This window comes from Erinaceus europaeus, chromosome 9 (genome assembly GCF_950295315.1).
Source record: "Erinaceus europaeus chromosome 9, mEriEur2.1, whole genome shotgun sequence".
In the NCBI taxonomy this organism is placed as follows: domain Eukaryota; kingdom Metazoa; phylum Chordata; class Mammalia; order Eulipotyphla; family Erinaceidae; genus Erinaceus; species Erinaceus europaeus.
Window position 1 is genome coordinate 118,128,637 of NC_080170.1, and position 16,612 is coordinate 118,145,248.

The 16,612-nt window shown below is 45.5% G+C and overlaps 1 protein-coding gene and 1 long non-coding RNA gene across 8 annotated transcripts in view; one reads left to right on the top strand and one right to left on the bottom strand.

Moving 5' to 3' along the window:
- Positions 1-16,612, top strand: part of LOC132540491 (uncharacterized) — a 493,968-nt gene that overhangs the window by 231,964 nt on the left and 245,392 nt on the right. The window lies entirely within an intron of this gene.
- TIAM1 (TIAM Rac1 associated GEF 1) overlaps positions 7,600-16,612 on the bottom strand; it is a 447,258-nt gene continuing 438,245 nt past the window's right edge. For 6 of the 7 annotated variants that reach the window (XM_060198601.1, XM_060198598.1, XM_060198600.1 and 3 more), the window contains 2 exons: positions 14,471-14,643; positions 7,600-10,302 (listed from right to left, as the gene is read on the bottom strand). In XM_060198601.1, the coding sequence (XP_060054584.1) occupies positions 9,830-10,302; positions 14,471-14,643 (646 nt within the window). In that variant the 3' untranslated portion in view covers positions 7,600-9,829. The remainder of the gene's footprint in view (positions 10,303-14,470; positions 14,644-16,612) is intronic. The other variant, XM_060198603.1, reaches the window with a different exon arrangement.

Below are 16,612 nucleotides of genomic sequence, written 5' to 3' on the forward strand. Positions count from 1 at the left end.
TTATTTATTTATTTATTTATTGGGGAATTAATGTTTTACATTCAACAGTAAATACAATTGTTTGTACATGCATAACATTCCCCTGTTTCCCATTTAACAATACAATCCCCCACTATGTCATTTATCATCCTTCATGGACCTGTATCCTAAGGAACCCAACACATCCATCCAAAAAGATCTGTGTACACATATGTTTTTGGCAGCACAATTTGTGATAGCCAAAACCTGGAAACAACCCAGGTGTCCAACAACAGATGAGTGGCTGAGCAAGTTGTGGTATATATACACAATGGAATACTACTCAGCTGTAAAAAATGGTGACTTCACCATTTTTAGCCGATCTTGGATGGACCTTGAAAAAATCATGTTGAGTGAAATAAGTCAGAAACAGAAGGATGAATATGGGATGATCTCACTCTCAGGCAGAAGTTGAAAAACAAGATCAGAAAAGAAAACACAAGTAGAACCTGAACTGGAATTGGCGTATTGCACCCAAGTAAAAGACTCTGGGGTGGGTGGGGAGAATACAGGTCCATGAAGAAAGAAAATCTTGGTGTGGTGTAGGTAACCATTTCTATGAGACTTTTTTGTTTGTTTCTTAGCTCTGACAGAGAGACAGGAATACCTGGTTTTTCAAGCACATCTGGTAGGACATAGTTGGCATCAGACAAGGCAAAGTTTGTGCTTTGAAAATAGACAAACTAGGGGGCCAGGTGGTTGCACGCCAGATTAAGCACACATAGTACAAAGTGCAAAGACCCACTCAAGGTCTGGGGCTTGAGTCCCTGGCTCCCCATATACTGGGGGGGGGTACACTTCACAAGTCACGAAGTAGGTCTGCAAGAATCTGTCTCTCTCCCTATTTCCCCCTCCTCTCTCAATTTCTCTCTGTCCTGTCCAATAAAAATGGGGGGGGGGGATGGCCACCAGGAGCAGTGGATCCATAGCGCTGGCACCAACCCCCAGCAATATCCCCAGCCTGGAAGGAAAGAAAGAGAGAGGAAAAAATAAACTGGAAACTAATGCCAGGTGAGATCATTTCACGGGTGAGCGTCACTAACTAGGGTTGGGCTTAGCCACAGGTGCAAATGATCCAAACTCCTAAAGTAGTGCTTTGTTGGAAAAAAAAAAAAAAAATCGAGAGTCGGGCCGTAGCGCAGTGGGTTAAGCGCACATGGCGCAAAGCGCAAGGACCGGCATAAGGATCCCAGTTCCAGCCCCCGGCTCCCCACCTGCAGTGTAGTCGCTTCACCTGCATTGAAACAGGTCTGCAGGTGTCTATCTTTCTCTCCTCTCTGTCTTCCCCTCCTCTCTCCATTTCTCTCTGTCCTATCCAACAATGACAACATCAATAACAACAATAATAACTACAATAAAACAAGGGCAACAAAAGGGAAAATAAATAAATATTTTTAAAAAATCACCTGGACACATTTAAATACATAGTGGCTCTGATACCAGTCCAGGGATTTGATTTTCCCTGTCTGAGGCTAGCTTAAGCAGTGAGGTAAGACATCTAGGATGAAGGCTGGGTGGTGGCATACCTGGTTAAGTGCACATAGTACTAAGTGCAAGTACAAGGATCCCAGTTCAAGCCCCTGCTCCCCACCTGCAAGGGGAATGCTTCACAAGTGGCAAAGCAGATCTGCAAGTGTGTCTCCCCCCCACTCTATCTCCTACTCCATGTTCAATTTTTCTGTGTCCTATCCAATAAAATTTTTTTTAAAAAGGGTCACCAGAAAAGTAGATTTTTGCCTGCACCGAGCCCCGGTGATAACCATAGAGGGAAAAAAGAAGAAGTCTAGGAGTCTCCTTGGAACTCGGATGGTCAGGTCGTGAACAAACGTTAGCAGTGGAGAATCACGGGAGGCTTTGTCAGGTTTCATAGAGGGCAAACGTTCACTGAAGCAAAGCCAGGAAGAGCAGCACAGACAAGACAGGTGCAAACCTTCCAGGGCCAGTGGTCCCATTTCCCACCCCACCCCACCCCAGGTCTTACAGTGCGCCCAGGGTAGGGGTGGAAGTGTGCTAAGGTCCTATGGACTCCCTTCCCCATCGTAATGATTAACTTTGGGGTACTGTCCTCTGGTGTTCACATCCACATTCCACGGCCTCAAACCAGATGGAAGGGGGAGATACGGTGCTGTACTGAGACATCCTGGTGTCTGGTTCTTCTTCCGTGCCGGTGAGGAAGATTCGGTCCCTTCAGGACCATCTCTGTGTGGCAGACAGGATCTATGTGGCAGACAGAATCTATGTCCCATTCGCGGCCCCTAACAGCATCCCTAGACAGTCTCCCTCAATTGGTGAACAAGTTCCCTTCCTAAAAGCAAATGTGTCAATAAGCAATGTGCCAAAGTGCCAGTGGATGTGTCAACCATCCTCAGGGGAGCTCAAAGTCGTCTTGGCATTGCCGGTTCTATTTTAATATTTGAACGATATTATTTATTTCTAAATATTTTCTTTTAATGAGGGGAAGATACAGAGAGAAACTCCAGAGCACTGCTCAGCTTTGGTTTGTGGCAGTGCTGGGGACTGAACCTGGGAATTGAGAGCCTCCCACTTGACAGTCTTTTGCAGAACAATTATGCTCTCTCCTCAGCTTCTTTTTATTTTTCCATTGCCAATAGGATTATTACTAGGACTCAGCGCCTAGACAACAAATCCACCAGTCTCAGTGGCCAGCTTTCCCTTTTTTTTTTTTTTTTAAATTTGATAGGACAGAGATAAATTAAGAGGAAAGACAGAGAGAAAGAGACCAACCAACCAGCAACCCTGCTTCACTGTTCATGAAGTTTGCCCCCTTCAGGAGGGGACTGGGATCTTGAACCTGGATCCTTGCGTATGGTAACATATGTGCATCACCTGGTGTATCACCACCTGGCACCTTATTTTAATATATTGTAACAGTGGGCTGTACATTGTACTGTCATAGAAACTGAGGAAATGCATTGTCTTATGGGGACAGGATGAAGTCAGAGAGGGGATGTGAGATGAGATATTTGCAGCTGAGCCAGTGCACTGCTGTTTCTTTTTTTATTTTTTATTGACTTACTTATTTATTTTTTTAATTGCCATTAGGGCTATGCAGAACAATTCCATGGCTCCTGGTACCTACCTACCTACCTACCTACCTTCCTTCCTTTCGATAGGGCAGAAAGAAGTTCAAACAGGAAACAGAAAGAAAACAAGAGACAGACACAGCAACACTTACTCTCGAAGCTTCCCTCTGCACACGAGGGTCAAGGGTTTGAACCTGGGTCCTTGCACTTGGTCACATGTGCGCTTCAACCAGGTGTGCTACCATCTGACCCCTGAACTGATTCCTCTGCCCCAAATTCTCATCCAATGCGACAATTCCCACCCACCTGAGAGTCGCTTGATGATCCCCAGTGTTCCGCAAACAAGGAGGAAAAGCTGGGCTTGCCAAGCTCGTCAGGACGCAGTGGCTGAACTGACTTCCACTTGTCACCACCCTCAGATGTCTTCAGGCACAATGGGCCACCGCGTGCTTCCCTTGGTGAAAGGGCTGGTTTCGAGCTGGGCTGAAGAGAGCTCTGAGTGAAGATGCCCTCAGAACATGGCAGGAACCTCTTCCACCTGCTGAATTTTCCCTGCGAACGTCCACCCCTCCCGTTAAGTCACCACCTCTAGGATCCAGCATTTCGATGGGTTTAGAGTCGGCCCCAGGAGGAATCTCCAGCTCGCTGGGCCTTTTCCCTGAGCATCTGAAAGATGCAGGGATTTGAGTCTGGCTGTTGGCACATCTGGTTGAGCACACATGTTGCCATGCACAAGAATCCAGGTTCAAACCCCTCGTCTGTACCTACAAAGTGGAAGCTTCATGAGCGGTGAAACAGGACTGCAGGTGCTTCTCTCCCTCTCCCCTTCCCTCTTAATCTCTATCTGTCCTGTAAAAACTAAAAACAAATGATTGTAGGGGGTTCCTCATGTATCCATGAATGGACCTTCTAGCTAATCAAATAGTTGAATTTTTGAGTAAAAATTGAATGTGGGCTGGAGTAGGAAAAGAGTCAAAGAAGTCTCATCTTACCAAGCATAGGAGACACAAGGGTTCTCATTTCTACACCAGGCTTCCCCCCTCCTTTTAAAAAAGCTTTTTATTAATGATTTAATAAAGATTAACAAAGGAGTATAATTTCACAGTTCCCACCACCAGAGTTCAATGTCCCATCCCCTCCATTGGAAGCTTCCTTATTCTTTATCCCTCTAGGAATATGGACTGAAATTCTTTATGGGGTGCAGAAGGTGGGAGGTCTGGCTTCTATAATTGCTTTTCCGCTGGACATGGACATTGGCAGTTGGATCCATCCTCCCCCCCCCACCATGCTGTTTCTATCTTTCACTAGTGGGGTAGGACTCTGAGACCTAAAGTTCCAGGACTCATATTTTTTTAAAATATTTATTTATTCCCTTTTGTTGCCCTTGTTGTTTTATTGTTGTAGTTACTGATATCATTGTTGTTGAATAGGACAGAGAGAAATGGAGAGAGAAGGGGAAGAGAGACAAGAGAAAGATAAGACACCTGCAGACCTGCTTCACTGCTTGTAAAGTGACTCTCCTGCAGGTGGGGAGCCAGGGGCTCAAACCGGGATCCTTACCCTGGTCCTTGCGCTTTGTGCCACCTGCGCTTAACCCGCTGCACTACCACCTGACTCCCAGGAGAGACAAGCACAGAGAAAAGGTGTCTGAGGAACAGAGGAGAATGAAAGCTATTTTATTATGTCAGTGCCACTCAATTCTTTGACCGCTGAGTTCCCTCTTCAAAAAAAGTCAGTGTTGTCCTGAGTAACTATTTCTAATGATCTATCACCCGGCCACTCGATGAAGCCTTCCTTCTAACAGATGGAAAGAAATTTGAAAGCAACTGACTTGCAAGAGGATTAGCTCCCCAATCAGCATAACTTCTTCCTTCATTTCTTTTCTTTGCCACCAGGGTTATTGCTGGGGTTTGGTGGCTGAACTACAAATGCACTGTTCCCAGTGGCCATTTTTCCTTTTTTTTCTTTCTTCTTTATATTTTTATTGAATAGGACAGACAGAGATTAAGAGGGGGCAGGGAGACAGAGAGGGGGAAAGAAAGATACACACCTGCAGTACCGCTTCATCACTCATGAAGCGTTCTTCCGCTGGTGGGGAGCAGGGTTCGAACCAGAGTCTTGGTCATAGTGCATTTAACTGGGTGTCCACCACGTAGCCCAGCTCTTTCTCATCACACTCCTTTCCTGTGTCTGTGCAGTGTCCCCGAACTCCCCTCCCCTGACTACAATGTGGAACAGACAAGAAGGATCTCTCTTTATCAAAATGGAGAAAGCTGATCTTCGAGGAGCCTTAAGGGGAGGAGCCAACACACGCCTTCATCATAAACACACCCCTGAGCAGAGGGATTTGGGGAGACACAAAGTATCTGAATGTGATCTTTCTTTCTTTCTTTCTTTCTCTCTTTCTTTCTTTTAAATTTGCTTAAACTATCTGCACACCCCATGGAAAGTTCCATTTTGATTCAAGAGATGCTACTAAATACTGATCTCGGTCCTGTTGAATCTGATGTCTCCTTCTTTGACTAGTGGCAAGAAACTCCCTGAGATTTAAAAGCCCTATTGAAAATCCAAGTCATAGTTCCTTCCCTTTGCTGCTACAAAAATCTCTCCGGCCCCATGTTTTGTTTTGTTTTTAATTTTATTTATAAAAAGGAAACACTGACAGAATCATAGGAGGGGTACAACTCCACACAATTCCCACCACCAGAACTCCGTATCCCATCCCCTCCCCTGATAGCTTTCCCATTCTCTATCTCTCTGGGAGTATGGACCCAATGTCATTGTGGGATGCAGAAGGTGGAAGGTCTGGCTGGCTTCTGTAACTGCTTCTCTGCTGAACGTGGGCGTTGACAGGTGGATCCATACTCCCAGCCTGCCTCTCTCTAAAAGACATCAAATCTGTTTCAGGTGAACTAAACTTTCATCCAAGTCCCCATCTTCACCTTCATTTCCAGCCATTTCCAAAATGAAGATGAAGTCATCATTTTCTGGACCAATCACCACATTCCTATCTGCTACGAAGAAGGCCGTATTGAGTGTGTGTGTGTGTATGTGTGTGTGCATGTAAATTTTCTCTGTGTGTGTGTGAATTTTGTAAGTGTGTGTGATTTTTTTATGTGATGGTCTGGCTTACTTGAGCCAAGCACCAAACATCTGATTCTATGCCTTAAACTTTATCTCTGGTTCAACTACTGAGTCTTATTTAAAGCTTTTTCTCTTAAGGTCCCTACAGACCTTTTTTTTTTTTTTTCTTTCCTCCCAAAGACCATTTTCCCCACTAGGTACAGGAGGATACTGTGAGGATGAACAACAGCAAATATCTGTGATACAGAAACCAGACACATAGTAACACTTTTAAATAGATGAACCCTGATGTACCGAAGTTTATATATTTTATTTCCCTTGCTGATGGAAATTAAGAATCTAGGTTTTAGAGGACTGGCAGTTGTACACTACATTGAGCGCACACATTAGCATGCTCAAGGACTTGGGTTCAATCCCCTGGTCACCATCAGCAAGGGGAAAGCTTTGTAAGTGGTGAGGCAGGGCTGTAGGTGTCTCTCTGGTGCTCGCTCTCTCTCTGTCTCCCTCCCCTCTGTTTCTCTCTGTCTTTGTCCAATAATAGGTAAATAAATAACAAAATGTCAAGCTCTGCTAAATCAGCTCTCCATTGATTGTAATTGCTTGGGAGGAGGCATTCTGGGTTGAGTCATAGCTCACCAAGTCTAGCTTTACTGTGTGAGTCTGTGGGCTCCAGCCCAGGTACCCCATGAAAGAGCAGGTCGAGGGGGGCAGTGGTGGCACACCTGGTTGAGCACGTTACAGTGCACAAGGACCCAGGTTCAAGCCCCGTTTCCCACCCGCAGGGGAAAGCTTTGTGAGTGGTGAAGTAGAGCTGTAGGTAGGTGTCTCTCTTCCTCTCTACCTCCCCCTTCCCTCTCAATTTCTGTTAGTCTCTATACAATAATTAAATAAAATAAAAAGATAAAATAATAAAATAAAAAAATTTTTTAAAGGAGCAGGTGGGAGCAGCAGTTCATTGGTGGAGTGATGCTACAGTACCTCTCCTCTCTCTCTAATTGTCTCTCCCTGTCTGTCCATCCTCTGTGTGTCCAATGGAGAATGACAAAAATGGCTGGGGGAGGCAGTTCAATGGTATTGGGCATGTGTGGGGTCCTGGGTTCATTCTCTGGCACCATATATATTTTTTTAAAGTATTCCCAGGTTCCAGGCGATGCTGCACCTGGTTAAGCACTTATATTACACAATGTGCAAGGACCCAGGTTCAAGCCCCTGGTCCCCACCTGCAGGGGGAAAGCTTCAGGTGTAGTTAAGCAGAGCTGCAGGTGCCTCTCTGTCTCTTTCCCTCTCTACCTCTCTCTCCTCTCTAAATTTCTCTCTACCTCTATCTAATTAACAAATAAATATATTTTTTAAAAACATTCCCAAGAATACTAGATTCTTCTCCCATACTCTTTCCCACACACAGATCAGGTCATTCCCATCTTCCCACCCAAAGAGACACAGGACAAGGCTAGACACTTGTCAATGTTTTTATTGTTGGACAGGCATTTACAACGTTCCATTCATAGACCTAAAAACATAAAAATAGACCTTCTTTCAGCTTATAAAAGAAATATATAAGAACTTTTGACATAGACACGTCATGACCTTATGTACAAGAGATAATGGCACCTTCTCCAAGCACCGGACTGCCCAGCCTTCTCACACAGACCCATTGCACTGGGGCTTGGGAGACGCAACTCTCAGAAGCTTCTGGAAGCTTCCTGTTTTTCCATCCTGACACACTGGAACCAACCGGAGAGGATATGGAACAATGCAGTGGTACAAAGGGTATAGAAACCATTCTAAAGCTTTATTTTTTTTTAAATTTTCTTAAGAAAATCAGAAGATTTAGCAAAAAATTTTTTAATAGAATAAAACTTTCAAAAGATCAAGCTCCAAAGCCCTGGAAACCCAACAGGGAAGGAAGAGAGGAGAAAAGGGGAGAGAGAGCAGGATTAAGCAAGCAGGCAGGGCCTCAAGAGCGTGATGTTCTGAACTCTCTATTGTCTGGAAATATAAAGTCATAACTGATTTTTATAAAATATAATTCCTACAGCTACTATAAAATTCAGGTCTTTAAAGTACCTACTGATGTGTCAAACACCAAATAGATATTTTCCCCACCCTGCCCCCACCCAAAAAAAAAAAGTTTACTTAAACCCTTTTAGGAAGTGGACATTTGTGAAATGGGAAGCAGGAGGAAAGCTATAAACCTTTTCTTTAAAAAAAAAAATGTTGAAAGTGCTTTTGTCTTTTTTGTTGTTTCTATTTGGAACTCTGTTTAGAATGTTCAGTTCTTCTTTTTATTTTTTTTTTTAAGCATGCTTTACCCTGTTTTGTTGGCAGGAAGAAGGTGTTTTGAACAAAAGATATGTTTCTGAAGAGGTTGTTTTGGCAAGAGGTTGAGTTAGGGGCAGTTAGGGAAAGGGACTGGTCACTCATGATGAAGATGCAAATTGGATGGAGGGGAAAACAATGGTCACCATGGCAACCCCACAAGGTGCCTCCCCTCCCCAACCCTGGGCAACAGACACACACACTGGGCCCTCAGGATGTCCTGTTTAATTCAACCAAGCCTCCATCTCAACTAGAGAGTCAAATATAAGCAAACAAGCAAACAAAAATCCACTTCTTAGAAAAAAAAATGTTTCTCTCCTAAGTGTGAGCATCTGTTGGCCTCTCGTATATAAATATAAATTCACCATGCCACACTCTCATTGCAAAAAAAAAAAAAAAGGGCAAAATCCTCTAACATTGTGGACTCAAGAGTTACGCCAACACTGTACAATTCTCATCTGTCCCCACCCCACCCACCCCACCCCACCCCACCCCACCCCAGCCACCCACATCTCTGGCAAAATACAGAAAAATAGTGTTTTTTGTTTTGTTTTGTTTTTCTTTTTCAAGTGATACATTTGGATCTCTCCTCAAAGAGTTTGGCATCTTTAGAATTCTATGCAAAACTAGAACTTCCAAACACGGACACACTGAGTAAGACCAGCCATGGACTAAAAAGAAAACAAAAGAGGAAGAAAGGAAGGGTAAAAAGAAGGAAAAGGTTTAAAAAAAAAAAGGGGGGGGGCTCATCATCGAAGCATAATTATCACCACCCTCTCTGCACACATTCTTGAAATACACACAGATATTCTCAGACATTAAAGAGGGAAAGGGATCAGGACACTCTTGCCTGTACAGTTGTTCCAGTCGAAGGTAATTTCCCAACGACAAAACGGCTTGTTCTTGGTGAGCTCCCAGAAGACAGAATGACCTTGGTTATATTTAATCTATGTTTTTTGTGCTATCCCTTTAATGAAATCTGTTGTCTATGTATTAGAACTCCTGGGGTGATTTGATCTCTGGCACTGTAGAACTCTTTCCTCTTCTTCTGTCTTCTTCTTCTTTCCTTTCTTTTAATTCTTCAGGCCCTGAACCACTGGTATTGTATAATGAGGAAAGCCCGTTTGGTCTTCTCCGGGAGCGGGGACCGAGCTGACGGGGTCTTTCGGCACAGCGCTGTCTGCTGAAGTTGGGTAGTGACATGGCTTCAGAACAGCAGCTGCCAGAAAGGGTATGGGCAATGGTGCCACCTGGGGGACCTAAAAGGACAGGAAGGGACGACTGGACTGGTATCTACACACACACACTCTCTCCAAGTGAACAGTGACCCCAGTGGTCAGGGCCAGGAATGGGGAGGGGGGTCATCAGATCTCTGTGTTCAGTTTCCGAGAGGAGGCAAAGTCTTCCCTCCGTACCCAGATGACCTCCTCACTGGCACTCTCCAGCCCCCCGAGGATGCCCGACAAGGCGGCTTGCTTCTTGAGCTGCGTCATCCGGGATGCATGAGTGTCCAGGGCCCGGCGGCCCCTCTCCCTCTGGCCCAGGGAGGCGGCCTGCAGCCTGGCCTGCAGTTCTCTGTCCACCGCTGCGCCCTTGACCGCCTCGCAGAACTCATCCTCGTCGCTGAGGATGTCGGTCTCCTTGACGTCCTCCTGCTCCTCGTACTGGGCCAGGTCGAACTGTTCCTCCACCCATCGGTCCGTGTCCCCACCGGCGGCCGGGGGCGGCTGGGCCTCCTTCTCTGGGCTGCTGGCCGACAGGGCGTCGGAATCAATGGTAAACCTGTTGCGAGCCAGGCGGCGCCGCCTTCTCCCAAGAGACTTGCTGGGGGCAGATACTGCACACACACACAAAAATATAAAGAAATCAAACCCCAAGCTCTTGAACAGGAGAGGAGAAACTCAAGAGCGGATAACAGGAGAGGGAAAGACGGATCGAACCTGAGCATCCGATGCCCTGCTGTCACTTGGGGGGGGGGGGAACTTCTCTCTGTCATAGAGCTAGAACTGTCTGGACTGGGGGGATGTCATGGCCACTGGTGGATGGCCAAGGAGGGCACACAGACCCTTCATTGTACACAGATGGTAACACAAGTCCCTGCTGATTTCGGTCAAGCCACTCTCTGGAGGCTATTTAACCCCTTCGCTCTGATCAGGAACACTGGACCAGAATCCCCCAAAGCCACCCTAGAGTGATCTAGCTAGAACAGGTCTTTGGTAAGGGTGAAGGAAGCTTCTAGACTCTGGGTAGCTCTGATGCATCCAGGAGGCAAAAGTCCTGGTCTAGGTTGCATTGACTTCTGGGAGCCCACAGTTTTTCTCGAAGGGTCACAGAGATTAGGGGGAGGGCATCCCTTCCAGAGAGCTTTGCAGGACAGAACAGACCCAGAGACACACTTAGATGCATCAAGTTAGATGAGGTTCCCAGGCAAAATACAAGACTCCACCACTCCTAACCCTGGATTTCATCAATTTCTCTTTTGACAAAACAACGGAAATATCGGTGTCCAATTGGAATGAGATATAAGTAAAATATGACACCCAAGCAGGGGAGAAGCAAAGTACTATTTATATAAAATGACTATCCATTAAAAAAATCAAACAAACAAACAAACAAAACCATTGTTGGCTTCCTTTCTCCCTGCCAACTGCCCTACAGGGAGTCAGAATTATAAGAAGCACGTGACACCACCCAGTCAAGTCCATAGACCTTCTCACCACACACACACACACACACACACACACACACACACACACACACACAGAGAGAGAGAGAAGACAGTTCTGGTGGAAATACCATCACTTCTCTCTTCTCGTGAAGGGTCTGTTGCATCAGAGACAACAAGTGAAATGCAACATGGGCTTTCCAACAGAGGAGAAAAAAGATGAAACACCAAGAGGTAGATACTTTCCTCCAAGTTAAGTCCTGAAAACCACCCAGAAGATGACCATTCTCCACTGCTGCCCATTGTGACCTTGACTTTGAACACAAGGTCGTCCTATACTGCTTCCTGTTCTGGACAGCCTCTGTTTCACCACTGTCATAAAACAGGGAACAGACAGACACCACTCTGGCTCAAAGAAGGGAATGAAAACATGGGGGCTGGGGGTTGTAAGAGAAAGTAGCAGAAAGAAACTCCATCTGTCACTGGGAAGAAGCATAAATATGTGTTTGATTTTTAAAAAATTTTTTTGAATATTTATTTTATTTATTCCCTTTTGCTGCCCTTGTTGTTTTATTCTTGTAGCTATTATTATTGTCATTGTTGTTGGATAGGACAGAGAGAAATGGAGAGAGGAGGGGGAAGACAGAGAGGGGAGAGAAAGATACCTGCAGACCTGCTTCACCTCTTGTGAAGTGATTACCCTGCAGGTGGGGAGCCAGGGCTCAAACCGGGATCCTTATGCCGGTCCTTGTGCTTTGCACCACCTGTGCTTAACCTGCTGCGCTACAGCCTGACTCCCATGTGTTTGATTTTTATCCCCACACCACTACAGTGGAGGCTGGCTTGATTACTACGACTAGATTGGAACCACCTTGGCTCTAACTCAAAGCCATGGAGTAATTAGAGGCTAGTATGTGCTCATGACCACATTTTTGAAATGTGTGCAAGTAAGGTGAGTTGATGGCTAACAGATGATGGACAGGAATATGATTGTTAAAAAATAAACATCTATATGACATCTAGAATTCTGTCAACTGTTCCGTATGTCTGAAAGCTTTCCCAAGACAATGTTGGAGCACACATGTATTTTGTGGTTCAGTTAAAGGCAGATGCCTAGTACTTTTAGACAACTGAGCCAGGGTCATAGTATTCCCACTCTAGCAGAAACTGACTTCCTGGGTATTCCTGTCACAGGAAGTGCAAGCATCTACCCTTGACTAAAATGATATGGGGGGAGGGGTTTTTGCCTGAGTGGTGGCACACTGGGTTAAGTGCACAAGGACCTGCACACAGATTGTGGTTCAAGATCTGCAGGGAGGAAGCTTCCCGAGCGGTGAAGCAGGTTTGCAGATGTCTCTCTGTCTCTCTCCCTCTGTCTCTCCCTCCCCTCAGTTTTTCTCTGTCCTTGCCAATAAAATGGAAAAAAAAATGGCCACCAGGAGCACAGAATTCATAAACCCAGCACTGAGCCCTAGCGATAACCCTGGAGGCAAAAAAATATGAGAAAAGGCTACTAGGTGAGTGAGGCTTTTTGGGTCCAGGAAACAGTCTATATAATCTGAGTATCTCCTAGTGTCCACTGTCAAAGACCAACTATCCAGAGTCTGAGCAAGTTAACTCATCTACTCTAAAGATTCTAACAGCGGCGAGAAGCTTCAAAAATAAGCCACCTGGTAGCAAATGGCCCACTCAGCAAAAGCCCCCAAAAGGTTACATCATATTAAGGCTTTCTTCTTGGTCTCATATGACAAAAGTGGTGAGTAAGTTATGTTTTCTTCCTAAAAGGATCTCAGTGGGAAAACTTCCGAGAGTTCTCTAGACTACAAACCACCCACCCAGTTGCAAAGTGAATGTAGCAGCTCTGACATCACACTCACTGGTTAGTAGTGGGAAGCGGGTCACTGGTAGGTGGGGCTTCATAAGGTTGGGGATGCACATCCCCAGTTCTGATTAAATATCTTTAGGAGAGTAAGGGGAATGGGTGAGCTTGCCAGGCACAATTCTCTACCATAAGCTGAAAAGGGTCAGCAAAGCTTTCTGACATGAGGACTCCCTGAGAACTGGCAGATAAGGATGTTTAAGACTCTTTCACTCCAAAGATCTTGGAGAAGTCAGTAACTGTGTGTACACTATACTGGGTGTGTAATAAACACTTCTCAGTTGATTGGGGAATAGATTCAAGATAACTATCTCCCTAAGTTTTTTTTTTACATTTAAGATGCTTAAATAATACAATATTTCCAATGTCAAGCTATGTAGGTTATGTCCTTCAAAAAACCTCAAACATTCAAAGTTCTTTACAAGTCTGAACATGTTCAGAGAACATATAGGAAAGTTTTATATATGGACAAGAAATCCTTTTAGGAAATGCAAAGCAAGTCTTTACACTGCCAGCAGAATTTAGAGCTGTCTCTTAAGAAAGGAGTGATAAAACATCTTATGTCCTGATATAATTGATCCTTATGTGTTTTGAAGGGATCTTTCTTCCTAGATAGATGTTATTGCTACTGTAGGTAAAAGCACTGTCCTTCTCACCTCCCTTCCTTTTCTTCCTCTCCTTTTGCTTTCAAACTGATGGTATACATCACACACACACACACACACACACACACACACACACACACACACACACACACACACACACACACACACGTATACACACACATATACATATATACACCTTTGGACCATTTAGACTCTAGAGTCCTTTTTTTCTTTATAGCAACTAGCGGTTCCCCTGCCTCCCCTTCCTCCCCACCCGACCCCTCCAAAACTTGTAGGCCCAAAACAAGGCTGAAAAATAGGATGTGTCATCTGGTCTACCCAGTGTGAACTCCTAGCCAAGAACAGGCATTGCTGTAGTTCCAGATTACAAAGTCACTATGTTCTCAGAAAGGTAAGCTGTGATCTTGCCGAGATAGGACACACTGCTTTTCTTTTTCTTTCTTTATCCCCCCCCCTTTTTTTTGCTAGACAAAGCCAGCTATCATGCAAAGCAGTGACTCCTCTCATTCTACAAGCAGGCCAAGACAGCCCCTGCAGAAAGGGAACGCGCTCACATCCCAGCTTAGCAAAGGAGAGAGAAGCTTACCAGCCAAAAGGGGAAGGGCAGCAAAGGGAAAAGCAAGAGGAGACAGGGAGTGGGTATGCAGGGGCCCACTAGGAAAGGTGGAAGGGCAAGGAACTCCACACCAGGGAAGAACTGGACCCCAACCTTTATAGATCCCTCCCACCATAAGGCCGTATCTCCTTTCTGGGTCCAGGAGAAAGTCAAGCTTCCTGGAGCTCTAGAGTGGAGTGGGGGTGATGGGGATCTTGAACATCTGAATCCTCACAGTACCTGCCCTGCTCATGGCTGGCCTGGCCCCTTTGAGTGCACATAACCGTTTTCCTCCAAAAGGGACATACTGCTGGGACGAGGGCAGGCTTTCTGTTTTGAGGAGCTGTCTTCTGTGCTTATCACGCAGGATTGAATGCACAGCCTTCAGAAATTCCTTCCGGTTCTCTGGGGAGCTTTGAAAAAAAAATACAAGAAGACGTGTACATGTTAGGAAATAATTGGTACCTGTGGTCACCAGGTGCAATCAAACAGATATCCTAAAAAAAAAAAAAAAAATTAAAAGGTTAAAGATGAGGCCACCACCCCAGTCCCCTCCCTGTTTCCATCACTTCGGGTAAAGAACATACTCTTCCTTTTATGCTTGGTGAATCAACGCCTGCAATCAAATTTGGGGGTGGGCAGAATACCCCATCAGCAGTGAATCAAGTGATGGACAGATACACTTTGCATTGAGAAACTGCCACATTCAGCTCTTGGTACTTAAGGCAAGAGCCTTTCATCCAAACGTGTAAACGTGTTAATATATATGAGTAACGGGGGGTGGGGGGGGAATAATGGCCGCGGGGGGGGGGGGGGGGGGGAGATAATGGCCGCCTGGAGCAGTGAATTTGTCATGCAGGCACCAAGCCCCAGTGATAACCCTGGTGGCAAGTAGAAGGGAAAAAAAAGGAAAAGGGAAGGGAGGGGAGGGGAGGGGACAGGAGAGGAGGGGACAAGAGAGGAGGGGAGGGGACAGGAGGGGAGGGGACAACAGGGGAGGGAAGGGGAGGGGACAACAAGGGAGGGGAGAAAAGAGGAAAGGAAAGGGAGGGTTGGGCAGTAATACACCAGGTTAAGCGCACATCGTGCGAAACGCAAGGTCCACAGCAAGGATCCCAGTTTAAGCCCCGGCAGGGCGTCACTTCGGACGTGGTGAAGCAAGTCTGCAGGTGTCTGTCTACCTTTCTCTCCCCCTCTCCTCTCTCAGTTTCTCTTTGTGCTGTCAATGGAGAGAGGAGAGCCTCCAGAAACAGTGGATTCAGTAGTGCAGGCACCAAGTCCCAGTGATAACCCTGGAGGCAAAAAAAAAATTTTTTAAAAGAAAAGAAGGGACTGGGTGGTGACACACCTGGTTGAGCACTCACATTAAAATGTGCAAGGACCAGGGTTCAAGCCCTCAGTCCCTACCTGTGGGGGAAAGCTCTGCGAGTGGTGAAGCAGGGCTGCAGGTGTCTCTCTGTCTCTCTCCCTCTCTATCACCCCCTTCCCTCTGGCTGTCTCGAGCAAACAAATAAAAATTTTAAATTAAAAAAAAATTTTAATGAGAGAAGAAGGAAAAAAAAAATAACAGGTTTTGAATTCAAATCTACTCAAGTTTTAACTCTGTTTATAGCTCTAAGGTTCCAGACCAAGTTCCCTCTATTAGCTGTGGTTCCTCATTTGTAAAATAGAATAACAGAAAGATGAACAAGAGAGAGAGTGCAGGGAAGGATCTGAGCATACTTCATACATGGTAAATCCACTTCTTTTTTTAAAATTTATTTTATTTTATTTATTTATTTTCCCTTTTGTTGCCCTTGTTTTTTTTTGTTGTTGTTGTTATAGTTATTATTGTTATTGATGCTGTCGTTGTTGGATAGGACAGAGAGAAATGGAGAGAGGAGGGGAAGACAGAGAGGGGGAGAGAAAGATAGACACCTGCAGACCTGCTTCACCGCCTGTGAAGCGACTCCCCTGCAGGGGAGAAGCTAGGGGCTCGAACCGGGATCCTTATGCGGGTCCTTGCGCTTTGCGCCATGTGCGCTTAAAACTGCTGCGCTACCGCCGGTCTCCCTAAATCCACCTTCTTACCCAAGGAACAGCACTATAAATGTCAGCACTAGTCATAACATCATTGTTTTGAATGTGTATGGGGGAAGAAAGAGGAATCCATTAAATCCATAGCATACCGTTATGATGAGAAATGCTGAAAGGGGCCAGATGGTGGCGCACCTGGTTAAGAACATACAAGTTTGCACACTACGGTGTGCAAGGACCCGGGGTACAAGCCCCTGGTCCCCACCAGCAGGGGGAAAGCTTCATGAGTGCTGAAGCAGGGCTGCAGATGTCTCTGTGTGTGTCTCTCTCTCTATCTCTGTCTCCCTTCCCAATTTCTGGCTGTCT